The 20,924-nt window shown below is 40.5% G+C and overlaps 1 protein-coding gene across 4 annotated transcripts in view; it reads left to right on the forward strand.

The window, feature by feature from the left end:
- Positions 1–20,924, forward strand: part of SATB2 (SATB homeobox 2) — a 212,429-nt gene that overhangs the window by 163,491 nt on the left and 28,014 nt on the right. For all 4 annotated transcript variants that reach the window (XM_043445524.1, XM_043445523.1, XM_043445522.1 and 1 more), the window contains one exon: positions 14,679–14,876. In XM_043445524.1, the coding sequence (XP_043301459.1) occupies positions 14,679–14,876 (198 nt within the window). The remainder of the gene's footprint in view (positions 1–14,678; positions 14,877–20,924) is intronic.

Genomic DNA, 20,924 nt, shown 5'->3' on the forward strand with positions numbered 1-20,924 from the left:
TACCTGTAGTTTTGCAGTCACCTAAATTATTTTTCAGGTGTTAATAAAAAGAGAGCAGTAGAATATTCAGCAATTTCGAAGAGGGTTGAAATATTTGTTTCCCCTATTCAATTTTGATGTCATGATTTTTCCAGATTATTCTTTCTCTCATCAATGAAATCATTGCAATATAGTTGGCTAAGATATCATGTCCAATCATAGTATGAAATACATGAAAAGAAAATACCATAGAGCCTTCTTAAACTGTTAAATGCATAAAATCCCATGTACCACATGGCAAAATATAATGAGAGTTGGAGCTGTTAAACGAATAAAGCTGTTAAATGCATAATGCCACTTGGCAAAACTACTGTGCATTTAATGGTTTTCCACTGTGTAATAAAGGACATATGTGGTAAATGTGCAGTAAGTATAAAACTACACAATTGCTTTTGCAAACCTGCCCCTTAGTCGTGACTTGATGTAAATATCAAAGTTGCACTCAGTCCTCCTTTTATAGCTGCTTTCTAGAAAAACTCAAGGCCATAGTCTAAGAACTTGATTCTGAATGCTTGTCATCTTCCTGTTGACTTGGCACTGTTGCTTCTGAAAATAGTGTTGACTCCAGCCTCCCCAAGTAGTTCAGGTGGCTGATTGAAAACTGTGTTTGCCAGTTGGCACAAATGTAGCTCTCAAAATTTTTATTGCCTGCAGAACTCAGTAGCCCTGTTTCTGTAGAGCTTGGAGTGAAATATAGTTCTAGGACCTGATGTGCTAAAAGGTGAGATTGGGCCTAAATGGAGATAAGATGCTTTGTTTCCTGTTTGTTTTCCATTAGGATGGTGATTTTATTCACATTTATGAATAAGGAACTTTATTTGTAAACAGCTGACAGAGATTTGCAAATCAGGTGTTAAGTGTCTTAAAAATGGCACTGTCAAACAAAATAAACTTAGCTGATAGTTTCAAAGGCAATTTAACATAAGACAGTCACTCTGCTTTGTAAGAACTACCAGCATTTGCTTGATAAAAAGCATCCTTAATGGAATCAATGGCATGATGTTGTACCTTGTACTTGTATTTGGTACATGTCCATAAGGGTTTTGGGTGTAGTGACTGAGGAAGTAAGGGTACTCCATTCTCTTGGAGGTAAAAATTAGGAGAACCTTGAATAGGAACTCTTGTGAACTGGAGTGGGTTTGAGCCTGGAAGGCCCTGTTCAAACACATACACTAACCCCTCCTCTTCCATTTTACATGTCTTAAAATAGAAAGGAACCCTCCGTTAAATCTCATTCATTCCTTGCTATGAATTGCTGTCATCATAATAAAAATAGTAACCTTACACTGCCTGTGTTAGGCAAGCTTTGAATGAAGGATAGGAAAAGGAGAGGACATTTTTAGAGACAGTGGTGGGGCAGGAGGTTCTTCGAGGGCTGTAAGAGTTTAGAAAACAGGCGTCGTTGGAGCAGGGGTTCAGAAAAGGAACAAGCATTTGCAGTTATGCCTGTGGTCCTATTGGTGAAAACAATGTTACTGGAAAGTGTGTGTCTCCTTGGTGTGTGGGTCACATCAGGCGCATTTGTAGGGTCAAAGACCACCTGTTCCTTTAACTGGGCTCTGGCTGCTTTGTCTTGGCCAGGTCAGCCCATCATCCAGTTCCACTGGGTGCCTCCTGTCTGACCTGTGGCCTTTTCTTCACGTGAGAGAAGCCAAAGAAAGAAAAGCAGGGGGAAAAGTGTGCTTACGTGCATTTCACCTTTTACTTTTGTTTCATTTTCAATCTAGGATCAGCTTTGGGTATTTGTGTGTGTGTGTGTGTGTGTGTGTGTGTGTGTGTGTGTATGTGGATGTGGGTTCTGAAGACTCTCTTTTCTTTCTGCAGAATATTCAGATTATTGGTCTTCATGGGATGGAATGAACTATGGTCACTGGTTGTTCTCTGTGAACCAGGAGTGGGGGTGCTCAGTAGGAACCATGGTGTAAAGGCATATGGCGTTTCCCTCACAACTTCAGTATGGCCCTACATACAAAGGGCCCCCAGAGAATAAGCACCCAGTGTGCAGTCTCAGTGACTACAGGAGCGCTGTGTTGCCGTCCCTCAGATTGCAGTTCCTCTCCCCAAGCGCAGTCCATCACGTGTGTCCTGGGAAGTGGAAGCCCAGCAGGGCGCAAGCGCAGTGGCCTGTGTGGCCCCCCACTGCGCTGCTCCAGGGACGCCCGTATGCTTCATCACAGCGCCTTTAGCTGCGTTTCTTTCTGTTGACATCAGCGGCCCCTTTCCCCAGATGCTAACTCACTATTTCTCTCCTCTGCTGCCTGCTTCTCTTTTTTATATTGCTTTCAGTATTCAACTCATGGAATGCTGAGGTTGATTTCAGGTTGGTTTTATTTTGAAAGGAGAGTGATGCTTTATTATTTGTACACCCAAAGAGCCAACTCTACATATGTCTTTTCCTATTAGGTTTGGGTGGAAATAGAGTAGGTAGATGAATGGGAATGGACTTATTCCTGTTCTACTTTGCCTTCATTAAACAAATAAAACAAATGAATAAAAACGTTAGAAGGGCACTAGGTTTGCTTTCTTTTTTTCTTTTCTCTCTCTCTCTCTTTTTTTTTTATCTTTGGCGGGACAGGAGGGTCTTGCTTGCTATTATTAGGAAGTTAGAGAGAAGCTGAAACACTGCAAAAAAGGGACATAGACAACCTGGTTGTAAAGCTCAGTTGGTGGAAATGAAAGGGCCAACCCCAGAGTCTGCTGATATAAAAGAGGGAGTGACCTGGGGTTAAGCCCGGGGTGGGGGGGTGAAGGGGGAGGAGGGTTGGGGGGGTGGGGGGAGGGTTCGGTGGGAGGGGGCTTTGAAGGAATGACATTGTAAGATGTCCTCATCATCGCCACCAGGATTTAAAAACCCCTGCCAGTTTTTTAAACTGCTTTTTAAGAAACAGTTTTTTAAAACTGTTTAAACAGTGTTTTTAAAAAACCTGCCAGTCCTCAAGTTCTTCCTGACCCACACACCTTCCAGGCCCACAAGCTGCAGGAGCTACTGCTGGGATCAGGAATGAAGGAGTCCTCACTCCTACTGCAGAAGAGGGAGGGAGACACAACTGTGACCCCACCACAGTGGGGAAAAAGAGTTTCTGGCCTTCGGTATACAATTCTGAAATAATTTCCTCCATAGAAGCTGTGTTCTTCATGGTGACTGAGTTTCAATATGTTGTATACTTTATGTACGCTATGATTAAATAGATTTTGTATACTGATTGACCTTTATTCCTTATCATTGTTTCACCAGGAAGCAAGATATATATATATATTCATATTCATATTCCATGTTCTTACTTACTGACTTAACAAATTGTAATCCTAAGTAGAAGGCTTCTTAAACTTTAGATGTAGATTATAAACTCAAATTTTATGAACATTTTTTATTGTAAAAGAGTTCCTTATATATTATCTAGTTTGACTAAGAAGTTAAATGATTTAAAATATACAGGTCTCCATAGCAAACCCTTTTAAAGGTAAAAATAAAGACAGAAAAGTGTACATGAAGAAAAATAATTGGTATATCATTTGGTTGCTTTCCTTCCTTTTACTGCTCTTTGCTATTGGAGTTTATATCACATTCAGTGTAGTGCTAACGTGTTTTCTTCATTCAGTCATGGGTTGCCATATTAATTTTTGCTTTTATATGTCTCTTTTTAAAAATGTCCCAGGCACAAGTTAGTTGTACTTATTTCCTTTTTAAAGAAATAACTCCTGTTTTATGATTACTTGAGTAATAACATCCTCATCTTATTTTTATTCTTTAATTCAAAGGCATTTCTTTTCTTCTTTAATGCTATTTATTTTGAATAGATAGCATATGTTCATTATATAAGCTTCAAAAGGGACAAAAGAATATACAGTGAATAGTCTTCCTCCATCCCTCACCCCTTAGCCATCCTTAGAGGCAGCCACTGCCAACATTTCTCTTCTATCTTTGGAAATACAAGTTGATAGGCTTTCTTTGTCCCTATGCACAAATGACTAGCATACTTTACACATGATTTTTTCTTTACAAATCCTAAAGATCTTTCCATATCAGCACACTTAGTTCTCTTATTCTCTTAAGTTGCTATGTCATATTGGATTGGATTGGATGCACCATAATTTGACTCTCTTCCCTTCATGGGTATGCAGATCATTTCTAGGCCTACTGTATTGAAAATAATGATAGGATTTACATTCCAGTGATGTCCTTGCCAGTGATGCTTGAGGGTCCCTGCCTCTATACCTTCACCTAAGATATTTTGAATGACTCAGCTGACTACAGTTTTGGCCAATATGAAATGTTTATAATAAACAAAAGCAAAATAAAACCCTGAACAACTGGAAATTCCCACATCTCCCTCTTCCACCAGGTGGGCTCTGCATATGACTCCACATATGACCCCCAGCTAGCGGGCCAGCCCCTTGTACCTGCTGTAGCGTCTGGGGTCAGAGCTGCATGCTGGCTTACTGTGCTCCCCCCAGGCCCACCTCCGGGCTGGGGTCTGCAGGCTCTGTGATTGCTGCAAAGGCCCATCGAGATGAGGGCCGTGTGCCCTTGTGGGTCATCAGGTGGTAAGGAGAGACTGCATGCCCCCGGAATGTCACCTGCAATGCCCCGTCCTCATTTTAACAAATAAAATGAAGAAAATATAAAGGCAAAATATGAATCACCCATAATTCCACAATCCAGAGGTAGTTGCTATTAACCTTTTTGTCTTCTGATGTGTAAGTACATGTTTGCACCTGCGTGTTTATGTCCTAGTTGGGATTATACTGTAATAAGACAGTTATAAATTGTAAATTTTTAAACCACCTTTTCTCATGGGAGAGTATGTTTATGAATTGTAAAGTATCTTCAGTCTCATTATTTAGTTTCTCAGCCTTTAGAAAATATTACACAAGGATCAGTTTTGCCGTTTGCCCTGGAAGTGGTTTGCCAGTTACCTTATTTATTAGGTCCCCTTATGGAGATGGCTTTATTGGGACTAGGATTGCTCAGGCTATTGGGGCTTCCCTGGTGGCTCAGTTGGTAAAGAATCTGCCTACAATGCAGGAGACCTGGTTCAATCCCTGGCTCAGAAAGGTCCCCTGAAGAAGGAAATGGCAACCCACTCCAGTATTCTTGCCTGGAGAATCCCATGGACAGAGGAACCTGATGGGCTACAGTCCATGGGGTCACAAGAGTCAGACATGACTTAGCAACTAAACCACCACATTGGAAGTAAATGTTTGACTGCCCTGATCTCTGGTATAAAGAGTGACAGGAAAAACTGGCCGTATGATGCCACGTGTAGAATGAGGTGGTGGTCTCATCTCACTCCCAGTGCTTCTGCTTCTGCCGTCTTGTCTTCAGTGTATAAGGCAGACTAAATGGAGGTGTGTGGCCTTGCCTGCCCCTTCCTGATGGGCACGTTTCTTTCGAACACATTTTGACAGCCTATCAAAAAGCAGCTTCTGTTCTTGTCAAATGGGGCACGTATACTACAATGCCAGTGCTGTCCACCAAACTTACATGAAACAAATCAACATATTTACACTACAACTGCCATTTGAAAAAAATTATTACAGCGAGGAGTGAAGAAATTAGGCTCCTCGATATTCTCAGATGCCAAATTAAGCGGACAGTGAGTAAGTACAGTGATGCCCAAGCATCAAGTTAAACCCTTCACTTTCTTCCTTTTTCTCTCAGCATAATTCAAAGGAATAGATTCTTTTGAGAAATGATCAGCAGAAATTCCCTCAAGATCTCAATTCTTACATCATCCCTATAGTGAGGAATTGGGTTCTTCACAATTGGTTATGTTTATGTTTCATGCCCTAAATCTAGCCTTTATGGGAACCCTTAATTAGATATCAGTGAAGGTTAATACGTAGAGTTCATATGCAGTTCATAAAGTGTCAGGTACCTTTACCCATTGCTAAAATTTCTGTGCTTGGTTTAAGCACATCTCAACTTATCGCAGAAACCTTTGAGTTGCATTCTTTTGCCTGTTCACGACACAACACTTTTAGAAACTTGCATATGACTTTGAAGCAAAGCAGGTTGACATATTAAAAGCCGTCTTTCTAAACTCTCCCAGGCTTCTTTTGGAGATGGTATTGAGTTAAACCATGGTTTTACAGTTGGAGAATGTTGGTGGTGTGACTCGTCCCTACTGTTTTGTCATAGGGACCATTTAATCTTCTTGCTTTCACAGGCCAAAGGCTCGGATTAGACACATTAGGTCTTAGGTACAGTCCAAGGAGGCACACCCTTTCAGAGTCACATTCCTTAATTTTTGCACATTAGCTGCTTGCATGCCTCACTTTAGTCCCAGTCCTAATCTTTCAAACAAGTTTTATTCCTGGTTTTCTGCTGTGTCTATTTCCCCCCACCCACACACTTATGAGTTCTTGAGGCAGTGTTCATAATATTAATATATAGTACCTTGTATATAAAAATATATATTAATATATATACCTTGTATCACATATATATGTGTGTGTATATATACCTTGTATCATATATATTTGTGTGTGTTTGTCTATATATATATACCTTGTATTATAAGTATATATGGTATGTATCATAGGTATATTATGGTGTGTGTATATATATATATTATATATATCTTATATCATAGGTATCTTGGAGTTTGAATCTGAAGTCGGGGAGTAGAAATATTTAGGTTGTTTTCTTCCTGATAGTTTAGTACATTTAACTGTTAATATGTTTGTAATATTTAAGTGGAGAAGACTCCAGATTCATCCTTCTTTTTGACGGATATAGATGGTTTTTTTTTTTTTTTAGATGCATGTTCCCATGTATGTGTTTAAGTATGTGTGTACATACTTGTATAAAGTCATCCCAAATCTCTATACTATTATATAGCTATGCATAGCCCATATTTCCATGGTAAGGAAGGCAACAAGATTTTATTAAATCCCTGCTTAACTTGAGCCCTTTATAACAGAGGTTAAGGAGTTGTTCTGAAATAAAATTTTCATTACTCTCAATTACAGATTCAGTCTTTACAAACACATCCATAGAAATGTGAGACGCATGCCCAGAGACAGCTGAAAATTAGTCCCCGTGAAAATACAGTTTAGAACTTAGTGTACAATTTTGAGAAATAAAAAAAGAAGCAGATCATTTTTACTTATTACATTCAAGGTATAAAATGATTAACCTTGAACTGTAACCAAATGCTCGGCACAAATCTTTTCTCAGGTTTAGATGACCTCCTCGTCAGGGATTCATTGAAGCCCTTGACAAGTCTCCCTTGCAGTTTAGCCTTTTATCCATTTCAGTTTTCTTGATTAGGTTATCTTGAATCATTAGGGGGTTTATTTATTTTAATAGACACTTATTGGATTCATGAAAAGAGAATTCAGTGACTAAGAAACAAGAGCTGAATATTATCTGGCTCATTTCACACTTGAGAAGAGTCTCAACCAGCTGAAGAGAAATTCTTTCACAGTTACAAAAGTTTGTTTGGGGACTTTTTGTGCTTCCATTTAGAAAGCGAACTGTCTGTGGTTAATAATATGACTTTTCTTTTGAGACACTCAGAAAATGTTTCCTTTTGGTTACATATGCTGACATTTTCTGTATTGAAGATGTGGGTGAGTAAATGGCCTTTTACATGTCTGTTGCAAGAAGCCTTGAGTCATTCTCCTGAAGAGAGCTGTTCATTTGTCAACTTATTCATTCATTGGAGTTCCTAGATGGGCAAAGAGGGTGGGGGCTTCTTACTATTTGTAGATGGAGTTCACTCGTCAGCTCTGTGCTAGGTTCCTCAGGGCAAAGGGTAACGACTGACAAGACCTTGGTCTTCAAAGCAAGTACAACCTTACTTAAGAAGAACAAATTTATTTACTATATCTCTTTGGAGATCAAACCAGTCTGTGGACTTGCATTTGTTTCTTAGCAAGTCCTGGTTTGTATTTGCTCAGAAATGCTGTAAAAACTAGGAAATGTGTCACCAACACAGAATTTTTTTTTTTTTTTTTAAGGAAAAAAAATGTGGGAACAGGCAGAAGTTGGAGTGATTACCTGTGTCCTGGGGTAGGAAAACAAGTAACTTAGTACACAATGAAATTTCAGTACCATGGACAGGAACCCCATTCTTCCCATCTCCTTCCCCTCCCCCATCACTTCAACCTAAGGCATGGAGCTAAGATTAAAACCCATATCTGATGGGCTCCAAATTCAGACACTAGGCTGTATTATTGTTTTCTGAAAGACCTCCCTGGTCATTTGAATATTCTCTGCATTTGGTGTGTAGTGTGCAAAGTATGTCACATTTATTGTATATTTGAAATTTTTTTAAACCTTTCTTTTTTTATAAGAGTAATAGATATTGTTCTTCCTCATTGATTTTCAATGTGAGAGAGCTTTAAATATTCTCATTTGGGCAACAACAACAGCAAACACACACGCGTGTGCACCCACACACAAATGATTAAAATAATGAGAGTTAAGTGATCTGGTTTGGTGTTCAGGATACATGTCATTTTTTAAAGAACAAAAACTGGAGGATAAAGCCTATGCAGTGTGTAATTTACCACTTGCAGGCCATTGTAGGACCTGATTAATACCCAGCAACATGATTTTACTATGAAAAAGAAAAGATATCTAGGCTAGGGTAAGTGGAGTTCTTAACTTTATCATAGTCTTTTCTCCAAGGACTTCTTGTTAAAAAAGAAGAGAGGAAGGAAGGAATGGAGGAAGGAAATTAAAAGTGGAAAGAATATTCTGTATATATGTGTTAGAATATGATACTTATCTTTGTCTTTCTGACTCACTTCACTCTATATAATAGGGTCTAGGAAAATGGTACTGAAGAATTTATTTACAAGGCAGCAGTGGAGAAACAGATATAGAGAATAGACTTATGGACATGGGGAGAGGGGAGGAGGGGGTGGGATGTATGGAAAGAGTAACATGGAAACTTACATTGCCATGTATGAAATAGATAGCCAGTGGGAATTTGCTGTATGTCTCAGGAAACTCAAACAGGGGCTCTGTACCAACCTAGAGGGGTGGGATGGGGAGGGAGATGGGAGGAAGGTTCAAAAGGGAGGCGATCTATGTATACCCATACATGTCAAACCATGTTGAGGTTTGACAGAAAACAGCAAAATTCTGTAAAGCAACTATCCTTCAATAAAAAAATAAAAAGAAAAAAAATGTAAAGAAGAAATCAAAGAATCCTTTGTCATATCAGTTAAAAAGCCTTCAGTGACTCCCATGGCCCATATTATTAAGATGAAATTTCTTTGCACGTTATTCTTTATAATCTGCTGCCCACCTCCTTTTCTAGACTGTGCTTTGGCTGCGCAGGGTTGCTTCTGATTACCAAATGTGTTACTTCTATAAGCCCCTGCATTTGCTGATACTGCTTTCTCTGCTTAGAATGTGATTCCAGGCACTTACTCTCCCCACCTGGTGAAACTCATCTCTATCTTTTAAGACCCACATTATGAATCCTGTTCTCTGTAATGACATTTTCCTTGAATTTCATGGTCAGAATCATATACTTTCCTGTTGGTGATCTCAACTAACTTTTTAAGTAAACAGTAACAATGAAAATTAAATGAATGACAACTTCTCGTAGAGGGGATAGAGAACTGAGTAAAGCTTTTCAGCAAAGGGGGAAGTAGCATGAGCAAAAGCATGATGGGCATGTATCAAGCCTGTTCAGGAATTGTGAGTAATTCACAGTGGCCAGAGCACAAGGCCCATGGGAGAACTGATGGGAGGCGAGGCCACGAGGGAAGAATAGGAGCAAATCGTGGTTCTTATTGTTGCTGCTTCTAATGCTCCTGAAATGTGAACTAGCTGTGTCTCGTTTAAGTAAATCCTCAGTAAAACCATCCGTTTACTAAAGGATAAACGGTGGGGCTGTTATTCATCTTTCAAAAAGGAATAGTAATACATTTCTTCAAGTAGTAAGGATTCCTGATACATTTACAACTTTATTTGCTTTGTAAATTTAGATTGACATACAACTTTTTAGGAACATGTGGATTGTAAGTAAACTATCTCTTGACTGGTGTGAGTGTCACCTCACCTGCATGGTTGGGAAAAGGTGGTGTCAGAGTTGTTTTCTCTACTGAGGGAAATATATTTGTTTAAGAGGCTGATGAAATGATTAAAATGAAATGTTAATAAGTATTATTTGCTTATGGCCTGAATGCTTGGGAACTCTTTAACCATTGATCAAAAGGATGTAGCCTTTGAACTTATATGCTTTCTTTGGGTTCAGAGTTTGAAGGTAAAAGTGTTTAAATTGTAAATTTTTTGGCATCATTACACTTAAGTTCCATGTATATTTTCCTATGTAAGTTCCAGGTATTCTCTATATTTTTTCAAACTTCTTTTTTTGAACATGTTTTAGACTCACAGAGACTTTGCAAAATGTTACAGTTTCCATGTATTTCTCACCTAGGTTCCCCTAATGTACACTGTATTACCATAGTGCAGTTATCAAAACTAGGAAACTATGAGTGTTTTAATACTACCAACTAAAAACTTTATTCTAATTTCACTATTTTTAAATTAATATTATACTAAATATTAATAGTTTTTCCACTAATTACCTTTTTTGGTGCCAGGACCCCAATCAGGAACCACACTGCATTTAGTTATTATCCTTAGCTTTCTTCAGTTTGTGACCATTCCTCAGTCTTGTCTTTCCTTTTTTTTTTTTTAATGACCTTGTCACTTTAAAAAGTACTGATTGGTTATTTTGTTGAAAGCAGTCTCTCAGTTAGGGTTTGCCATGATTTGACTGAGACTATGCATTTTGGGCAAGTCTACCTCAGATACTATGTTGAGTCCTTTGCAGTGAATCATATCACAGAGTTCTCAGTGTGAATATGTCATCACTGGTGATGTTGACCTTGATCACTTGACCAGGGTGGTTTTTATCCTTTGTACTTTGACCTGGTGGCTAATCATTGTCTGTTGTTTCTGACAAATAACCAGGAAACAGATCACAGAGTGTGGAGCTGGAAGGGAACTTAAAGATCATCTTTTGTAAACTCCTTCTTTTATAGTTAAGCTTCCAGAAGATCTAAGACCTTATCCAGAGGTTACCCAGTAATTTATTGTCATAGCAGGAACCTAGCAGTTCAGTCTCCAAACTGAATATTCTATGCTTCCTAGCTGTGCTCAGGTACATGTAATTCAGTCTCAGTTTTCCCATACTAAAAAAGCTAAACTGACTTTATGAATATTCAGCCAACCTTTGATCAATGCTTATTTCCAGGCTAAAAGAGAAATTACAGCTAGGTATATATTCCACAGTTCTGGTACCTGCTCACAAGGCTGGTCAAGGCTGGAAATCAGATGAACTTCTGCATCAGCATCTATAAAATGAAAATAATTCTCCTGGAATGCTCTACATAACACACAGGGAGCAACAACAAAAAACCTACTTGAGATTTTTAACAGAAAAAGGAGATTTGTTTATTAATAATTCATGAGTTCCCATTGAACATGCACGACAGAAACAGTGCTATTCAATAGAGAATACTGTCATCTGTCACTGTTTTATTTGACATTTACACTTTTTTTTTTTTTTTTTTGCCTGATACTGCAAAACTTTCTTGGATGGCATGCAAAAATTATATAAATGAAAAAAATCCCAATGTGGGACTCTTTTATCTCTTCTGTGGTGGGTTCACTCACAATACATACGTGTGTATGCAGGCAACAGCGTGGCCCTTTCTGGCAAATTCATTAGCCACCAAACAAAGTAATAACAGGCCCTTTTGAGAAAACAGAGATAAGCTTCCCACATGGGCGGGTGGAGGGATCATGTGAATCGAAAGATGGAGGGTGAGATGGGAAGTGAGGTGGAAGAATAGATTTCCGGAAGATAAGCACACAAATCCGTGGAGTGAGCAAGTGAGTCAGAGTGAGGAGAAAGCGAATCATGGCTGCCGTGAAGAAAACTGACAAAAATACACTGCCATTTCAGACGCAGGATAAATATTTATAGACGGCATCGCAGGAGCTCCTCTGGTAGGGAATTTCGGCATTTAGTAGATGAGCAAGTGAGGGACTCCTTGTGGTTTTGTGTTACTGTAAGGCTCTTGACAGTGTTTCTGCTCTGTAGGTTAGTTATTATTTATAAAAATCACAGAACCAGCTGATACATTCATAAGCTAATTATTGAAGCAGCTGGGTACACATGGTGCAATATGTCCGAGGCTGTGAAGTATCACAGATTTCTTGGGGCCTGCTGTGGTGGGGGTGCGCTGTGGAAGGCTCCATCCCTTAATCTGATCAGCCAAGCAAACACTTTGTGGGGAAACTAGATTAATAACCCTCTAAATACCATGAATGTGCTTCATCTTCAAAACTGGGTTCCCTTAAACATGCTATTAGCTCAGCTCCATCAGGGATTTGAGGAAGTTCTCTGGTGCCCTAAGAACAGGGTCTTGTTGGCTACCTCCCTGTGCCAGAAATTAATTTGGTTTGCTTATGTCTGCACACATGATCACACTTGTGTCTAATCCACTCCCTAATAGCTTCAAGGTCAGGACCTTGCTTGTCAGTGGGCAAATTGAGCACTACACTTCTTAAAGACTGATGGCAGACAGCGGCCAGTCCGTAACGAGGCCTGTAGTTTGTTCTAAGTGATTGTAATGAGTGCAGATTATAACAGCGCATATAAATCAAATGCCGCAATGAATGTTGTGCGAGACATTCCGAGTATGTAAGTGGAGATACCACTCAGCTGTCACCTGTCTCCTTTCAAGCTGTGGCTTCCCACAATGCAGTTCACTCCTCATGCAGAACAGCAGGTGCTGTCCTCCTTAAGGTCTGGATATCTCAGAACTCCATCTTTTAACAGATGCAGATTTTTGTTTTTATTTTCTGTTCAGCGATTGGTCTCCATGCTGTAGCCTCCCCTGGGAGATGTTAAACATACCTGTTTGAAACATTTGAAAGAGTTCAGTTGGAGACTTATTCAGATCTGTGAAAAGACAGAGAAATAGGAGCTTTTTTTTTTTTTCCACAGATGGTTTATATTCCATTTCAAGAATTTTTTGCTTTGTACAAAGAAACCCTTGAGGAAACACTTTGGGACTAGGAGTGTTTTTAAAAAATATAATTTACTTTTTGATAGGGATAAAAAATTGAATCATCTTCAATTTTCATATATGTTACACCTTGAAAATCAACCATTACCTGCCTCTCAACTGAACTGGCAAAAAAAAAAAAAATCTTTGAAAATACTTGGAAGCACATTTCCAAGCAAATGATTAGATATCTTGTTTTCATTCTTCCTAGCCCTCTAACTCTCCCCAGCTCCCAGTTTATTGCAAGAAAAGATCAGGTCTGCGCAAATGTGGCCTCTCACTTGTAAAAACAAGGCAGTGTTGTGTTACAGATTAGTTTATAAATCCCCAGTGGCTTCACAGTTCAGTGCCTACAGCTGCTGCAGATGGGTCTGGGTTTTTGTCTCTCCGCAGTGCTGCAGCCGGCAGTTGAAGGAGAAAATGGAATGATCAGGTTATTAACATGGAGGCCGCGAGGAAGAGGCGGCACAATGAGAACAGCTGGCCTTGCTGTCTTGGCTGACGCAGCGGAGATAATCAAATCTTGCCTTTTTTTGGGTAAAGGCAGAAGACACAGTGGAGAGTTAGACAAACAACAGCTTATGATATTATGAGGGGTTTTTGTAATGCGTGTCAGGCACTTTCATTGGTTTACAAGTTATGAGATAGAATTTGTGGAGGTTTCGAGATTTCTTACAAAGTCATGTGTGTTTACTTATGCACCTTTTTAGAAAAATTCTTATTCTTGCAGGAGGTGTGATATGGGACAGTCTTTGTGTTTAAAATGATCGACGTAGATTGGAAATGATGGGTTAGAAAGCTACTGGGTAAAATATTTTGACATGAGTCAGTGAGCGATGTTGACAGCATCCTCTGTATTATTTTCATATAATCCATCATTATTTGCATTACATTTTCTTTCTCGTGCAGTTGCGAGCAAGAGAACATCCGGATGCCAGAGTTGGGAGGCAGACATTTGCAGGTGTGACCAGTCCTGTTGCTTACCTTCCTGCAGGTGTGGTTGAGGCAGGAAGGTTATGGTTATAAGGGCATGGAGCCCAAGGCATTCAGAGGTTGAGCAGATATACACTTTTCTCATTCTAGCAAAGGGTGTTACGGAGGAGTTATTGATCTTTGTGAGACTGTTTCTTCCCTAGAGAGGAAATATTTATATTTCTATTCATACCTAGGTATTTCCTCTTCAGAATTTGCCATTTGGTAATACATATTTGTTCATTTTCATTTTTTTTTTTCTTGGAATGGAGTACTATCCAACTGGGTGGGTAATTTTAAAATTTGTAACTGACCAACATGAATGACTCTTCCTGAGAATTGGAGAGCTACACGTGTCCTTGAGTTTCTTTTACAAAGGGGACTGTAAATTAATTGAGAGTGTATTCAGTAGGAAGGGGGATGAGGTAATTAGCAAGACTGAAGATTCTCAGGTGTTGGTGTCACCATAGGTGTGACCATTAGTTGGTTTTGGGAGTTGCCAGGCTGTTAGAGCGCCTCCCCAGTTTGGTGGGAGCACTTCTGTTGTGAAAACACGATAAGCCCCCTCTGCGGCTGTGCGCTCTTCAGGTTCATTCAGTGGCCTTCTCTGTTTCCAGGGCTGGCTGTGTGAACTGCTCCGCTGGAAGGAGAACCCCAGCCCAGAAAACCGCACCCTCTGGGAGAACCTCTGTACCATCCGCCGTTTCTTGAACCTTCCCCAGCATGAGAGGGATGTGATTTATGAAGAGGAATCAAGGCACCACCACAGCGAGCGCATGCAGCACGTTGTTCAGCTGCCCCCGGAGCCGGTGCAGGTGGGCGTCCCCTTCCCCCCAAGCCTGGACAGGGCTCCCGGCGCCCGCAGCTGCGGACGGCCAGAGGGGCAGACCGTGTCACCTGCCCTGGGAAGGCGTCTCATGCCATGTCCCCCAAGCAGGGAGCCCTGTTCTCACAGTGGGCATAGTGCATGTGTGTGCATGTGCACACGTGTTCTGTCACACACACACACACACACACACCTGTGACTGAGAAGTCAAATCCAAAGGCACCTACTGTGACTCAGACAGTAAGGGATCTGCCTGCAATGCCGGAGACCCAAGCTGGATCCCAGGTTGGGAAGATCCCCTGGAGAATGGCATGGCTACCTATTCCAGTATTCATGCCTGGAGAATTCCATGGACAGAGGAGCCTTGTGGGCTACATTCCATGGGGTCACAAAGAGTTGGACATGACTGATCGACTAACAGTTCACACTTCCTGAGAGTAGTTTATTGATACTTGTGGGGTTGTGAAGCCAGAGCATTTGTGGAGAATTAAATCTCCCAATTAGAAATCATAGTTTCCATTAGTGCACTTTCTAAAGAAAAAAACTCTGAAACAGACAATGAATTGATCCAAAATTCCTCAAGGAATGTTGCATTAGGCTGAGAGAAATATCCACATGAGCTAGGGAATACCACTGAACTCAGCTGAACCTAAGAGAGAAGTTGTGATAGATTCTTAGTATTTTTAGGAGAGTTCCTGCTATCTTTGGTTTCCTCTCTTTTAGAAATCTACCTACCAAGGTTGGCATGTGTTTTTTTTGCTTAGATTTTAGTCTCATTGAGGTAAATTATGTTCTTTCTGAGAGTCACAGAGTTTAACTGATGACCCTTGCTATTATCTAAACTCAGTTACTTTGGGGAAGGAATGTCAGTGAGGGTTTCTATGGTTTCTCCCCTTTGAGTTGTGCCACAGAATGATTTGGTAGGCTGTGAGATTTGTCCTCCTGCTCAATGCCATCAATCCCAACTGCCGTGAGAGAGGATCGCCTGCATCTCCTTGTGTGTAGCAAGATGGGGACAGTTGAGGCAGGTGTGCACATGTGTGTGAGGGACGGAAGATGAGGGTGAAGGAAGGGTGGGGTGTGGTGTCTTGATCAGATAGCATATGAGAGGTGATGAAGGACGCGGTCCTGAAATGCTCTGCCTGAGGCTTCCTGTCTCCTTGCCCCTTGCTCCACCGTCACATGCCCGGGGAAGAAGCCAGAAGCCACTGGAGCCATCATGTCACTTGTCATCCAAATACTGACATCTCCGTCAATGCTCTTGCGCTCTTATTGGCCACTTCCCAGTCACAGAGTGAGTTGCCCAGATCATTAGACTCGTGAGGTCACAAAGCTACAAGCACCTGCAGGAACCTCTTCTCATATTCCCAGTACCTTCAGAGAAGGGTGGTCACAAGGGGTACCTGGTTAATAAGTGGCAGAGCCGGCTCTCGTGGCTCTGGACGAGTGTGTGGGTGACCCATTCCCCGGAGATGAGCCCCAAGTCTTACCTTTCAGGAGCAGCCTCTCCCTTCCCTCCACTGTCCTTTCCTGCTGGGGCCTTGTCCAAACACCAGGGCACCTCCCTGGAGATAATTATTTCAGCTTGCTGAGTCACATGAAGCAGTGGTTTGTAGATTTTGAGATTCAGTTGAAATTAAAAAGGGGCCCATTATAATTACCAACCTTTTATTTTAGAAAATAAATTTTTTCAAAAAATTCAAGGGACACTCCTATTCATTATTCATATATTTACACAACAAATACTCATTAAATAATAAATAATGAAAAGGATAGCCTCAGGCAAAAGATCTTACAAATGTATACATTTAATCATATGAGAAACTCACCATCACCCTTATTTTTCTCATTTTAATGTGAATTGATCCAAACTTCTGTGTTGAACCTATGACCAGCTTCAGGAAACCACTGAGTTTTGTGTGGACTTTTCATTCAGAGTCTATCTTAGTCAATCCAGGCAAGGTAAAAGGCTCCTCTGTCCATGGGGATTCTCCAGGCAAGAACACTGGAGTGGGTTGCCATGTTCTCCTTTAGGGGATCTTCCTGAATAGAAGTGAAAAATTGATTTATTATAAACATTAGTAGCACTTCTTTTTTATCATAGGATGATGGCAAAGTTGAAAATTTAGAGAAGTTTGGGATAAGAAGAGTAATACGTATTCTCCATTAAAATGAGGACCTCCCTTCATTTGGATGATGGCTCCTGCATATTCCTGTCTTTCTCTACTGTATTCCCTATATATTCCTGTATTTCTCTACTCTTCCTGTCCAGAAATTCTCATCTCTCGAGGTCCCTGTGTTTAGGTAGCTAGAAGGGATATACATTATCATATTTTGTATTTAAACTGACCAGTCTGAGGAAAGTAAATCTTAGAAGCAGACAGCCAATCTATTTATGAGTTTTATTACCTTTTATGTTAGTGTATCAGAACTGGAGTGGGCTAACAATATTTAATGGCTAAGAAAGAGTCCGTGTGTAATTTTCCTTCAGTTTTAAGCACTTTGTGGCTATTAACACTAACTTCTGATGTCACTAAGATAATTCACTTATCTTATAAAAAGGTATTCCTATCACTCAGCTCTTAACTAAAGAGTTTACAAATAAGGTAATTTTTTCTACATTGACTTTTTCTCAGCCATTGACCTTGACCTCATAACTGTAGAATGCTTCAGTATATCATTGTGTGTGTGTGTGTGTGTTTGTGTGTGTGTGTGTGTATGTGTGTGTGTGTTTGTGTGTGTGTGTATGTGTGTGTGTGTCTCTGTGTGTGTGTCTGTGTGTGTGTGTTTGTGTGTGTGTGTGTCTGTGTTTGTGTGTGTTTGTGTGTGTGTGTGTGTGTGTTTGTGTGTATGTGTGTGTGTATGTGTGTGTCTGTGTGTGTGTGTGTGTTTGTGTGTGTGTCTGTGTGTGTGTGTGTGTGTGTGTGTGTGAGATTTCTCTCAGTGACACTGCTTTCAATGCTGTGTTCATGTTTTGTGGCAAAATAGGAAGCATTTGATCAATTTTTTATTATAGTTGTGATAGGAAAAAGGAAGAGAACTTGAACTAGACAACAGAACTCTTGAAACTGGAGAATAAAGTTAGCACAGCTTCTATGACTTTGGATAGATTGTATTCACAAAGATTCCAGACTACTCAAGTGTCTGTGATTGTCCAAAAGTTAAGCCTTTGGACTCAGGGTTGAGATTCACTGGTGCTGTTGTATCAATTAAAATTTCAGAGAAACATAATTGCTTACACATTTTAGGGATTAAAAAATTTGTACATTGGTAGTATTAGGTGATGTTGCATTTTGTCTAATTAGGCAGAAAATGCACTGTTATTAAATTGTTAAGTATGAGTGAAATCAGGGATTTTTAGGAGTCTCTGATTATGCAGCATATTAAAATGCACACAGAAATCCACTCTACTTGTGGTTATGGAAGAGTGCCATTTAAATTTCTTTAAGTAGTTAGGGTACACTATTCCCCAGTTTTTCTTAAATTATAAAGATATGAAGTAGTGACCTTTGTACATAATTACCCACCAGAGGAGTCTGTCGAATTAGGGCTCCACAGATGTATTGGATAAAAGAAGAAGCTTGGAATAAGCCCCACCCCATTCAGTGAATTCTGTGAAGTCTCTTAGAGTGAGAGCCTCTTTCCTCCCGGAAGGGAGGACATTTTTCTTGCCTTTTGTTTGCAAATAGTTTACTAATTGGTAGTCTTATATTGCATGCAGATGTGTTTCTTTTTTTAAGCGCATGAAAGATTTTAAAAAATTCAAGCCTACATTTAGAAATTAAGAAATTTCACTTAGAAATCCAGATTTCACAATCCAGAAATTCAGGAGATCTGACCCACTGGGCCACATGGCTGGCATGGCTGGAGCTGGTGGTCTGCATTCTGGGCACACACAGGATAGCGGTCTCTATCCTACTGCACAGGCCCGCTGCCCACACGCTGTCTTCCATGCACACACATCCAGTTCACTTTGCTCATTTAGACTGCTCCTGTCCCATCACCAGCTGGGTGAGGCCAGCTTGCCCTGAGTCCTAAAGCCACACGTGCCTTGCCCTGTGGTTCTTCCATGCTGCGCCATTTATTTTTGTAATTCTAACACCTCAGAGTCCTTGAAATGCATATTTGATGGAATTTCCCTTCAGGGATGAATCTAGGTTATAGCTGGGCTTGGGGCCCATTGAGGGGTATAGTCAGCCCCAGAGACTAGAGGGTCCTGGGAGAACAAGATTTTTTTCCTTAGGAATTCAGATCTCCCCAGGTGATATAGATTTGATATGAAGTCATCTGATTTCTCCAGTTTTTTTGTTGGTATTCTTTTTTGAAACCCCCATTTAAGTTCCTGCTGTCTAGAAGGTGACCTTCCAGTCTCTGAATACACTTTATAAACTAGATTCACCTACACTTACGGCCCTTCAGTGGAGGCAGTATTGCCCCAGGGAGTAAAAATTGATTCTTGGGGTGCATAAAAATCTTCAGTTTACAATTGTTTATTGCTCTCCAAACGGACATAGTACATAAAGAGATGTTCTGTATACCTAGTATTAAAATTTCATGACACGATGGAGAGATGATTAGGAAAAAATGCCTAAAAAGGCTCCTGTGGGGAATAATAATGAAAAACGTTGCGAAATGCTAACATGCAAAATGCTTATAGTTCATGTATGGATAGCAAAAGACCAACATAGATGAAATGAGACGGCATGACAAATGAAAACGTTCCATGAAAAAGATAAATTCCATTTTTTTTCACACCAAAAGATTGGAGACAAAATTGTTCCTTGTGGTTGTAGTGATATTCCCCCTAGTGGTTATTACAACCCGAGGCCCTATAGTGAATGGATATCCTCACCTTAGAATCAAAAACTAGTTAGGCCAGGGTATTCATTATTACCAACTGTATTTTACAATTGGAAAAACTGGAGCAAAGACGGAGGGCCTTGCCTGCAGCCAGAATCGTCAGCTGAATGAAAACACAGGCGCTTTTGGCATCCAGTCTTCCCTCTGGCCACACTTCTCCCTTGATGCAGCAGAGAAGAAGGGACATTGCTCATGCTCTGACTAGGTCACTGAGTGGGGCTGATTGGAGAGCATTTGCCAAATTGTTCGTGTCTGTGTAGTTTGTGCTTTATTGTTTTATTATATTTCCACCACAGTGTTTCCAGGGGTTATTTTGCAAGTTCAGGAATCCTGAGTTTGCTGCTCTGTGGTTTCCTGACAAATCCTTGTTTTAAAATTCCATGCCGTACGCTGAATAGGAATGAGACCTGGTGGAGGACAGCCGACTCCAGCCTCATACCTCGGCTCGTCTGGGTTGCTGCCCACTCGGGATTCTCAGCATTTCCTCAGCTGCTGAATCCTGTGCTGATGTCAACCTGTGCTGACTTTGCCCTCACAGATATGTGCAGTGTCTGGAGACATTTTTGATTATTGTAACTTGGGGATGCTACTGGCATCTGCTGGGTGGAGGCCAGGGATGCTGTCTAATGTCCTGTGATGCAGACGGCAACCTCCCCTACCCTCTAGACAAAGAGGTGTCTGTTCTGCACTGTTGATAGTGCTAGGGCTAAGAAACATGTATCGAAACCCTATCAAGGTTGGGGGGGGGGTAGCTTATCTACTTTCACATGTGAGACACTGAAGCTTAGAGAAGTTTAGTGACCTGCTCAGAGTGGGACCTTAAATCTTCATTTGTCTACCTTTGCTGTTTGACTTTTTCCTCTCAACTAGAAAGAACTGCTAAACATGCTGCAGCCAGCCTTTCCCAAATACTTGCTATTAGATGATATTAGGCAAAGCTGTTTATGTCCATCCATCATTCTACTGATCAGACCTAGTTTCGTTAGCTTCTTTTTTATAGAGTATTCAGTGCTTCTTGGTGTGATGTCAAGGAACTAATGCGACTGAAATTTTCACTTTTTATTAAGCTTCTCTGGCATTTTGAGAGAGCTTTGGAATGTGACTCTTCACTGCAAAGTTTAAGGATACTTGAAGGTTCTGATTAAGCACTGAGAGTTTGATCATGCCTTTTTGCCTC

This window comes from Cervus canadensis, chromosome 24 (genome assembly GCF_019320065.1).
Source record: "Cervus canadensis isolate Bull #8, Minnesota chromosome 24, ASM1932006v1, whole genome shotgun sequence".
Lineage (NCBI taxonomy): Eukaryota > Metazoa > Chordata > Mammalia > Artiodactyla > Cervidae > Cervus > Cervus canadensis.